Below are 10709 nucleotides of genomic sequence, written 5' to 3' on the forward strand. Positions count from 1 at the left end.
TCTCCAGCTGTTGGGGTCACCCCTCCAGTGCGCATCGAGTCCTCATCCTCGCCTGTGGCTGAGGGTCAGACCCTGGACCTCAACTGCATCGTGGCCGGACAGGGACAGGCCACTGTCACCTGGTACAAGCGTGGAGGGTCCCTCCCAGCCAAGCACCAGGTAGRGRAYGCCGAGGAGCATTTTGTGGTGGAAAAGGGATTTTTGGGGGGGTTGAGSGGTTTATGTCCCCATTCTGACGTGTGTGACTCTTTCAGGTGTCGGGCACGCGCCTGCGCATCCCCCAGGTGACAGCAGCCGATTCGGGGGAGTACGTGTGCCGGGTGACTTCGGGTAGTGTCACACATGAGACGTCCCTCATTGTCACTATCCAGACTGGCGACAGCTCCTCTTACGGTACGGGGATGGGTGAGAGGTGACACAGGGACATGGTGAGGACACAGTGGTTTCCCTGCTGACTCTATTGCCACCCCCAGCTGTCGGTGTCACACCACCAGTGAGGATCGAGACCTCATCTGCTGCTGTCACTGAGGGACAGACGCTGGACCTCAACTGCATGGTGGCAGGACAGGGTCACCCTCAGGTCACCTGGTACCGGCGTGGGGGGGCTCTGCCACCAAACAGCCAGGTGAAACACAGGGGAGGTGGCTTCGCCCTGCAGGCCACAGCCCTGCATCAGGCACTGATGTGTCCCCAACTTGTCACCTCCCCAGGTGTCAGGGACCCGCCTGCGCCTTGCCCAAGTGGCAGTGGCTGATTCGGGGGAGTACGTGTGTCGGGTGACCTTGGGGACCGTCACCCAGGAGGCATCTGTCATTGTCACGGTGCCCAGCAGCACTGGCACCTATTACAGTGAGTGTGGGAGAGAGGCCAGCCCTTGGGGACAGACAGRTGTCACTTTGATGATAAACATTCCCTTTCCCCATTCTCCCTCAGCCCCTGGCATCACCCAGCCCCTCCGCATTGAGTCTTTGTCCTCGGCCATCGCTGAGGGACAGACCCTGGACCTCAACTGCGTGGTGGCAGGGTCCGGCCCCACCACCGTGACGTGGTACAAGCGTGGTGGATCCCTGCCCGTTGGCCACCAGGTAGGAGACAAGGGASGGTCACCCTGAATTTGTCACATCCCCTGCTCTGTGGTGCTGACTTGTCCCTTAATTGTCCCCTCAAGGTGTCGGGCACCCGCCTGCGCATCCCCCAGGTGACAGCAGCCGATTCGGGGGAGTACGTGTGCCGGGTGACATCAGGTGGCATCACACAGGAGACGTCCCTCATAGTCTCCATCGATGATGGAGCCATCCCATCCCACTGTGAGTGCCACCCTCCAGGGCCCAGGTCCCTACTGGTGTCAGGGACCACTGGAGACACTCACCCTCAACCCTGCCCATGCAGCTGCCGGCATCACACCGCCCATCCACATAGAGTCCTCAGCGTCCACSGTCACCGAGGGACAGACTCTAGACCTCAACTGCGTGGTGGCTGGCCAGGGACAGGCCACCATCACCTGGTACAAGCGTGGTGGGGCCTTACCAGCCAAGCACCAGGTAGGTGGGGACACCGGTGGGGTGGGGKATGGCAGTGGCTGTGCCTGGCTGGGTGATGCCACCACCTTGTGTTATGATGTCCCCAGATTTCGGGGTCCCGGCTGCGGCTGTCACAGCTCTCAGTGGCCGACTCGGGGGAGTACGTGTGCCGGGCTGATACGGGCAGYATCTCCCGTGAGGCCACTGTCTCTGTCACCGTCACATCTCGTGACAGCTCGAGCTACCGTGAGTGAGACCACAGGGTGAGGGAGGATGCTGGGTGAAGATGGGTGATGTGAGTGACCTCATGGCCTYTCTGTCCCTTTGGCCCCACAGGTCTGCAGAGCCCAATCATCTCCATTGACCCCCATAGCATGGCAGTGGCGCCGGGTGAAGATGCCACCTTCAAGTGCCGTGTCCACGATGGCGCACGGCCCATCAACATCACTTGGCGGATGGGGCCTGGCCAACACCTCCAAGGTATTGCAGTCCCCAGGGTGGCCCTGGCATTGTCCCCAGGGTGGCYCTGATGCTGATGGCTCCTCCTTGCCTAGACAATGTGAAGATCAGCACCAATGGCTCAGTCATCTCCATCACTGGTGCCCACGTGGGCAACCAGGGCGCCTACCACTGTGTGGCCTCGAACCACTTCGGCGTTGCCAGTAGCGTTGTCAACCTCGTAGTGCAAGGTATGAGGTGTCTGTGTCTGCATGTGCTCCAGGTGCTCTCAGGGTGGTCTCCCTGTCACCATGCTGGTGTCCTCTATGTCATCCAGATACCCCTGGAATGATGGTGTCCCTATCCCCATCTCCTCTCCAYGCTTCAGATGCTCCTGGAGTGGTGGCGCTTGTGTCCCCATGCTGGTGCACCTCCAGGAGCTCCTGGGATTGTGATGTCCCCATCCCCATGCTGATGTCCTCTGTTGGCTTCAGATGCTCCTGAAATATTGTATCCCCATCCCCAACCTCGTGTTCATTTCCTCCCATGCTCCCAATGCTCTCAGGGTGATGGTGCCCCCATGGCCACGCCCATGGTCCTTCATGGTGATGTCCCTATCCCCACTCTGATGTCCTCCTCCTTCTCCAGGTGCCCCCACAGTGTCAGTGATGCCACCAGGCCCCGTGACAGTGAAAGAGGGCAAATCCCTGAGCCTGGAGTGCCTGGGCCGGGGCGAACCACGACCGCTGGTGCGCTGGAGCCGGCTGGGCTCCCGGCAGAAGGTGGAGCACCAGACGCTGCTGCACATGGACAGCCAGGCCATCCTGCAGGTGAGGGGGCACCCAGAGGCACCACGGAGAACCGGGGAGTGCCTGGTGCTCCTCCTCACCCTGTCCCCTCCTCCAGCTCTCGCCAGCCAAACCAGAGCATGCCGGAACCTACGTGTGCACGGCACACAGCGCCCTGGGCTCRGCGCAGGCACGGGTGGACGTCAGCGTGGAGTCAGCACAGCGGCACCCCGGGGCCCCCGAGGTCACCGCCCCATCTACTGTCACCGTGGTGGCCGGGGACACGGCCACACTGCACTGCACGGCCAGAGGTATGGGAAGGCGGGAGGATCATGGTAGAGAAGGGATGTCCTGAGTAGTAGCTGACCCCACGGTGATGGRCATGGTGTGGTCATAGGTGACCCAGCGCCCCGGATCGAGTGGTCCAAGCTGCGGGCGCCCCTGCCCTGGCAGCACCGTGTGGTGAAYGGCAGCCTGGTCATCCCTCGCGTTGCGCAGCAGGACTCAGGCCAGTACATCTGCAATGCCAGCAGCCCTCTCGGCTCCACTGAAGTCTTCATCACCCTCGATGTGGAGAGTAAGGAGGGGACAGCAGGGGGTTGGGATGCCCTTGGTTTCCTGCTGCCACTTCTGGTGTGGCCATCACCCATCCTTCCTCTGCATGTGGCTTTCTCCATCACCACTCCCCACCTCACATCCAGTCCTTCCCTGCAGGACCACCCTCTCTCCATCCCATCATTTATCCTCCTCCTCTCAAGCTCCTCTCAAGCTCCTCTCAAGCTCTATCACCCATCCCTCCCTGTGGATGTGTCCACCCACTTGTCTCATCCCTGTGAATGTCCATCTCCACTTCTGCTCTCTCATCCATCTATCTATCATCTATCTATCTATCTATCTATCTATCTATCTATCTATCTATCTATCTATCTATCTATCTATCTATCTATCTATCTATCTATCTATCCATCCATCCATCCATCCATCCATCCATCCATCCATCCATCCATCCACCCATTCCCTCTTCATGGAGCCATTTATGGCTCATCCATCCCAGCTCACACCCATGTCTTCATCTCTGCTCGTATCTGTCCTTCCATCTCTTCCTCATGGTTCCATCCATCTTGTTCATCCCAACGTACAACCATCTCTCCATCTTCTCACTCTTGCATCCCTTTCTTTCTTGTGGGTTCACCCATCACTCATCACAGCTCATGTCCATCTCTTCATCTCTGCTCATACCCCTCAATCTGTATTTTCCTTGTGGATTCATCAATCCCAGCACATATCCATCTCCATCTCCTTATTCTTTCATCCATCTCATCCTTGTGAATTCATCTGTCTCTCATCCATCACAGCTCACATCCATCTCTCAATCTCCTCTCATACCCTTCCATCCATCCCTTCCTGGTGGGTTCATCCATTGCTCTCCTACTCCAACTGACACTCTTTTCTGCTTCCTCTCTTCCATCCATCTTATTCCTGTGCATCCACCCATTTCTGGTCCATGCCAACACACGCCCATCTCTCCATCTCCTCTTACACTTCCATTCATCCCTTCCTTGTGCATCATCCATCTCATCCATCCCAGCACACGCCCAACTCACTACCTGCCCCCAAACTCTGTCAGTCATTGATCCATCCACCCACATATCTCTTCCTTGTGGATTCATCCATCTCTAAACCATCCCAGCTCACATCCATGTCTCCATTTCCTAACTCCTCCATCTACCTCTGTGCATTCATCCAACTCATCCATCCCAGCACACACCTATCTACATTTCCTCACTTCTCCATCCAGCTATTCCTTGTGGATTCATCCATTGCTCATCTGTCCCTGCTCACATCTATCTCTCCATCTCTTCTCACACCTCTTTCATCCATCCCTTCCTTKTGCATCCATCCATATGATCCATCCCAGCATATACTTGTCTCGCAATCTCTCCTCAAACTTATCCCTCCACCCCTTYCTGGTACATTCATCCATCATTCAGTCTTTCCAGCTCACATCCAACTCTACATTTCCTGACTCCTGCATCCATCTTCTCCTTGTGCATCATCCATCTCATCCATCCCAGCACAGGCCCACCTCACCATCTCTTCTCAAACTCCACCGTCTGTTCATCCATCCATCCATCCATCCATCCATCCATCCATCCATCCATCCATCCATCCATCCATCCATCCATCCATCCATCCATCCCTTCCTTCCTGGTGGATTCATCCACCGCTCAGCCTTTCCACCCATCCATATCTCCATATCCTCTCACACTCCTCCATCCACCCCATCCTCATGGATCTATCCACCTCTCATCCATCCCAACACATTCCCATCTCTATCACCTGCTACACTCCTCACTGACACCCTCCTTGCCCTGCTGAGCATTCCTGGCCCCATCCCGGCTGACGGCACCATCCATCCTGCAGCACCTCCGTACGCCACCATCCTTCCAGAGGACGCGGCAGTGCGGGCGGGTGACGCGCTGCAGGTGCAGTGCCTGGCCCACGGCACCCCCCCGCTGCACTACACCTGGGACAAGGTGAACGGCAGCCTCTCAGCACGCGTGGCCCACCGCGCCGGCCTCCTCCGCCTCAGCCCTGCAGCCCCCACCGATGCCGGCACCTACCGCTGCCTCGTCACCAACCGYGTTGGCACCGCCGAGGCCTTCGCCCGTCTGGTTGTTCATGGTGAGCCCGTCCCCAGCCTAGTTATTGGGGTACCATTGGGGCTCTGTATGGGGTGGTGGCAGTGCCCCTGGGTACCCTCAGAGCTCTGCATCCTGCCTGGGTGATCCTGGTGCTGCCAGGTACCACCAGAGCGCCACATCCAGCCTGGGTGGTGCCGCTGGGTACCACCAGGGCTCTGCATCCCACATGGATGATGCAAGTGCCACTGCGTACCACTGGGGCTCTGAATCTTTTCCAGGTGATGCTGGTGAAGGTGGGGACATCTCTGGCGGTCCCTTGGTGGTGCGGGTGACACCAGGGAGCCTCGTCAAGGGGGTGGGTGGCACTGCCGAATTTGCCTGCTCTGTCTCCGGGGACCCCCGYGCCCATGTGGAGTGGCTGAAGGAAGGCGGGGAGCTGCCCCCCCGCCACAGCGTGCAGGACGGGATGCTGCGGTAAGGAACGGGGGACAGGGAGGTGGGACCTCCGTGCTGGCCCCCCGTGGGGTCCCTCACCGCAGCTGTGTCCCTGCAGGATGCCGGAGCTGGCGCCAGGGGCACAGGGCGTGTACGTGTGCCGGGCCAGTGCGCCAGGCAGGCAGGCAGAGGACAAGGCCACCCTCACTGTCCAGGGTAGGAGTGTCACCCCAGTACCGGGCACCCAGGCACCCCCTGACCTGTCCCCCACAAACAAGGGACCCCCATGTCCCTGCACCAAGGGGCACCCCAGCACCTTCCATTTCCCTACACCCACAGACCACCTTGATACCCCCCATTGCCCCCAATGCCTGTGGTGACCCCAAATCTCTCCTCATGCCCACAGGAACCCCAATACTCCCAACCTTTCCCATGCCTGTGTACACCCTGATACAATCAATCTCTCCYCACACCTACAGACACCCCAATGCCCCCAATTTCTTCCCACACCCATGACCACCCTGGTACCCTCCATGTTTCCCCGTGCTCATGAGGACCTCTCCACATTCCCACAGCCACCCCAATGGTCCCACATCCCCTCAGGAGTCCTGTTTCTCCCTATTCCCCACTCTGGCTCCAGACCTCAATGCCTCCCAGGGACTTGCCCCAAAACCCCAATGTCCTCCCAAGCTCTCCCCAGGGCCCTGATCAACATCCGGACGGCGGTGCAGACAGTGCTGGCGGGAACGACAGTGGAGCTGGAGTGTCTGGGCTTGGGGGAACCCCGTCCCCACGTCACCTGGAGCAAAGTGGGGGGCCGCATCCGCCCCGGGGTGCTGGTCCGCGCTGGCACCCTCACCATCGAGCAGGTGGAGCGGGCAGATGCTGGGCAGTACCGCTGCACCGCCACCAATGCCGTGGGCACCGTTCAGTCCCACGTCATCCTCCATGTGCAAGGTGAGCACGGGGACACAGAGATGGGGACACACAGCGTGTCACTGCAGGGTGGTGACACCTCTGTGCATCCCCAGCTGCCCCTCAAATCGCTGGGCAGCCGGAGGTGAAGGAGGTGTCCATCGGATCAGCAGCTGTTTTACCGTGCTTGGCATCTGGCTTCCCACTGCCAGAGATCACCTGGAGCAAGGTGCGATGGAGGGATGGAGGGTGGGGGTGGCAGGGGGTTTGGGGGCTGCTGATGGGTGCTGACCCCCTGTCCTGCTGTGCCACAGCTGGAGGGGGAGCTGCCAGCAGGTGCCAGGGTGCAGGGGAATGTGCTGACCCTACCRGCCGTGCGCCCCGAGGACGCCGGCGTCTACACCTGCGTGGCTGCCAACCACCGCGGCCAACAGACGGCCTACTACGTTCTCAAGGTCCAAGGTGAGGACAGACAAACAGACGGATGGATGGATAGGAGCAGGGGATGATGTACCCCGCCCCTCCTGACCCCCTGTCCCCGCAGAGCACGTGGTCCCCTATTTCGGGCAGTCGCCCCGCTCCTTCCTCCCCCTGCCCACCATCAAGGATGCCTACAAGAGGTTTGAGATCCTCATCACCTTTCGACCTGATGCTGCTGATGGTGAGTCCSTGTGTCCCAGCTTCCCCCTGTGTCCCTGTTCATGACTCCTCAATCATTTCCCCTTCCCTTACCTCCCAACATCCTCCCCTCCCCTCATCCTTTCTTTGCCCTCCTTTATCTCCCATTCTCTACTCATGTGAGAGCCTCCACTTTATGGGAGGATTATGGGGTCCCTTAGGACTCAACCCCCACCTCAGGATGGGGTCTGTCTCACCTGATCCYCTGCCACCCCTCAGGGCTTCTCCTCTACAATGGCCAGCGGAAAAACAGCGGYGCTGACTTCATCTCCTTTGGGTTGGTGGGTGGACGCCCTGAGTTTAGGTAAGACCTACRAGTGGGTACTATGGAATAGGTGGGAGATGGGTGCCAGCACCCACCCACACCCCTTGTACCCCCAAAAAATCAGGTTTGATGCTGGTTCGGGCATGGCCACCATCCGTCACCCCACGGCGCTGCGGCTGGGCGAGTACCACACTGTGCGGCTGCTCCGCAACCTCACCTGGGGCTCGCTGGGCCTGGACGGGCACCCCGCTGTGAAYGGCACCTCCCAGGTACCCATTTTGGAGGGGAGTGGGTGTCAGGTGGGGCTTGGGGTGCTGGAGGTGGTGCCCACCTGCCYGTGCCCACAGGGGAAGTTCCAAGGGCTGGATCTGAACGAGGAGCTGTACTTGGGCGGATACCCCGACATCGGTGCTGTGGCAAAGACAGGGCTCAGCCAGGGTTTCATGGGTGAGTAGCAGCTTTTGGGGGGCACCAGGRTGGAGTGGGGCTGGGCATCGTGTGACAGTTCTGCCCATCTCCACCACCCYGCAGGCTGCGTGCGCCAGCTCCTCATCCAAGGGGAGGAGGTGGCCTTTGGGGACATGGACTTGCAGGCGCATGGTGTCACCAATTGTCCCACCTGCCAGGACAGGCCGTGCCAGGTGAGGATGGAGGGRAGGAGGTGATCCCACCCATCCCAGCCCACTGCTAACACCCATGTCACTCCTCACCCAGAATGGTGGCGTGTGCCAGGATGATGAGAGTGGCACCTATGTCTGCCGATGTCCCCATGGCTTCACTGGCAGCAACTGCGAGTACTCGCAGGCTTTGCACTGTCACCCAGGTAGGTGACACCATGCCACCATGGGSACATCATCCCAAGGTCCCTCCCGATCGGGTGCTCACAGCTTGTCACCCCACAGAGGCGTGTGGGCCTGATGCCACCTGTGTCAACCGGCTGGATGGGCAGGGCTACAGCTGCCACTGCCACCTGGGCAAGACAGGGGACAGGTGCACTGAGGGTGAGTGACACAGGGACACAGCTGGCACCACCCTGGGGCATGGGGATGGGGTGGGAACCGCCCTGGGGAAATGGGGACATGGCTGGGACCACCCTGGTGCCATGGGTATGGGGACGGGTACCACCTTGGGGACACTGGCACAAAGATCAGGACCAGCATGGAAATACGGACACCGTGGGGGTGGAGGCTGGGGTCTCAACCTGGGGATGTAGGTTGGGTCTCAGCGTGGGGTTGGACACTGGGCCCCACTGTGTGGCTGGAGGTTGAGGATGGAGGTTGGGGTCCCCCTCTGAGGATGGAGGGGGGGTCCCACAGCGGGCACTGACCAGGATGCGCAGGTGAGGTGGTGAACGTGCCATCCTTCGATGAGGAGGGAGCCTTCGTCTCGTACCCGCCCCTCACCAACGTGCACCACGAGCTGCGGCTGGAGGTGGAGTTCCTGCCGCTCGCGCCCGACGGACTCCTGCTCTTCAGCGCCGGCAAAGCCGCCCCCGTCGAGGACTTCGTGGCCTTGGCCATGRTTGGTGGCCACCTCGAGTTCCGCTATGAGCTGGGCTCAGGTGGGTGGCACAGGGACAGGGCACTGGGGAGAGGTGGCACTGGGCACCCTGGCAGTAAGGGCGTCACCAGAGTTCACTGGCACCAAAGGGGTTCCCCAGCTGCAGTGGGGTCCCTTGGCCTCTTTGGTGTTCCCGGGTGCTGCCAGCGTCCCTGGACATCGGTGGGGTTCCCTGCTGTCCCCCAGGGGTCCCTGGGCATTCTTGAGGTCCCCTTGGCATCTTTGAAGTACTGTAGTGTCACTCAGGTCCCCTGGCATCACATCCCTAGAGTCTGCCACCATCYACTGTGTCCCCAGGCACTGCCAGTGTCCCCAGGCATCGCTGTCATACCACTGGGACCCCCTGGCTTCACTTAGATCCCTAAATGTTCCTGAGTTCCCTTTGACCTCGTTGGTCACTGGGAACTGTGGGGTCACTTGACAAGTGTCATTGGGATCTTCTGGCACCAATGTAGTCCCCAAGTGTGACCCTGTTGCCTTGAATTCTTTGAGGTCCCCAGGTCCTGCCTGGGGTCCCCAAGCATCACTGATGTCCCCCAGCAGCACCCAGGGCAACTCTCAGGTGCCTGAGCACCCCTGGTGTCCCCCAGTGTCCCCCTGTGACACCATCCCCTGTCCCTGCAGGCCCAGCAGTGCTGCGGAGCGCGGAGCCGGTGGCCCTGGGCCAGTGGCACTGGGTGATAGCTGAACGGGTACACAAGGACGGGACTCTGGTGGTGGACAATGCCGCTCCGGTGAAACGCTCCTCACCTGGCAAGAGCCAGGGRCTCAACCTACGCAGCCCCCTGTACCTGGGGGGCACCGAGCCYCCTCTGCATCCCCCCACTAACGCCTCCTTCCGCGGCTGCATTGGAGAGGTGAGACCCCCCTTGTGTCCCCTGGGAGGGGAGGTGACACCCTCAGGTGAGGAGGTGCCTCCTCCATATTGGGGGTGTGATGCCCTTGGTGGGGAGGTGACCCCCACTTACGTCCCTTTGTTGGGGGATGACCCCTCTTGGTGCTCCCTTGGGAAGGTCAACCCCATTGGTGGTGTCCCCTTGGTTGGGAGGTGGCCCCCTTGTCGGGRAGATGACCGCCCTTCACATCCCCTCCTTGGAGTTCCCTCACTGGGTTGGTGATGCCCTGCCTCAGTGTCCCCTTGATGGCAAGTGAACCCCTTGGCAGAGGGGTGATGCCATTAGTGTCCCCTTGTTGGTGTCCCCTCCTTGGAGAGATGACCTCCACTGGTGTCCCCTTGGCGGGGGGTGTCCCCTTGGCGTAGGGTGACCCTGTTGGTGACCCCGCTGGCAGCGGGTGACGGGGGGGCGGTGTCCCCGCAGGTGTCCATCAGCGGCAAGCGGCTGGAGTTGCGGGAGCGGTTCCTGCGCAGCCGGGGGGTGCRACCCTGCGGCCACCGCGCCCCGTGTCGGCCGGGGACCCGCGGTGAGAATGGGGACAGGGGCTGGGGGATTGTGGAGGGGGCGGG

General features: G+C 60.5%; 1 protein-coding gene across 1 annotated transcript in view; it reads left to right on the top strand.

Annotated features, from left to right (window-relative positions):
* The window catches only part of HSPG2 (heparan sulfate proteoglycan 2), a 41845-nt gene that overhangs the window by 27690 nt on the left and 3446 nt on the right, over positions 1 to 10709 (top strand). The window contains exons 55-83 of the mRNA XM_057380192.1: positions 8 to 159; positions 255 to 393; positions 474 to 625; positions 711 to 849; positions 934 to 1085; positions 1169 to 1307; positions 1390 to 1541; positions 1628 to 1766; positions 1857 to 2000; positions 2075 to 2209; positions 2607 to 2788; positions 2865 to 3057; positions 3144 to 3323; positions 5171 to 5431; positions 5670 to 5865; positions 5945 to 6042; positions 6517 to 6783; positions 6858 to 6970; positions 7056 to 7203; positions 7286 to 7402; positions 7639 to 7723; positions 7809 to 7953; positions 8032 to 8131; positions 8216 to 8325; positions 8399 to 8507; positions 8587 to 8685; positions 9024 to 9245; positions 9869 to 10101; positions 10564 to 10666. Coding sequence (XP_057236175.1) covers positions 8 to 159; positions 255 to 393; positions 474 to 625; positions 711 to 849; positions 934 to 1085; positions 1169 to 1307; positions 1390 to 1541; positions 1628 to 1766; positions 1857 to 2000; positions 2075 to 2209; positions 2607 to 2788; positions 2865 to 3057; positions 3144 to 3323; positions 5171 to 5431; positions 5670 to 5865; positions 5945 to 6042; positions 6517 to 6783; positions 6858 to 6970; positions 7056 to 7203; positions 7286 to 7402; positions 7639 to 7723; positions 7809 to 7953; positions 8032 to 8131; positions 8216 to 8325; positions 8399 to 8507; positions 8587 to 8685; positions 9024 to 9245; positions 9869 to 10101; positions 10564 to 10666 — 4404 coding nt within the window. The remainder of the gene's footprint in view (positions 1 to 7; positions 160 to 254; positions 394 to 473; positions 626 to 710; positions 850 to 933; positions 1086 to 1168; positions 1308 to 1389; positions 1542 to 1627; positions 1767 to 1856; positions 2001 to 2074; positions 2210 to 2606; positions 2789 to 2864; positions 3058 to 3143; positions 3324 to 5170; positions 5432 to 5669; positions 5866 to 5944; positions 6043 to 6516; positions 6784 to 6857; positions 6971 to 7055; positions 7204 to 7285; positions 7403 to 7638; positions 7724 to 7808; positions 7954 to 8031; positions 8132 to 8215; positions 8326 to 8398; positions 8508 to 8586; positions 8686 to 9023; positions 9246 to 9868; positions 10102 to 10563; positions 10667 to 10709) is intronic.

This window comes from Malurus melanocephalus, unplaced genomic scaffold (genome assembly GCF_030028575.1).
Source record: "Malurus melanocephalus ecotype Western Australia unplaced genomic scaffold, MMel_1.1 scaffold_440, whole genome shotgun sequence".
Lineage (NCBI taxonomy): Eukaryota > Metazoa > Chordata > Aves > Passeriformes > Maluridae > Malurus > Malurus melanocephalus.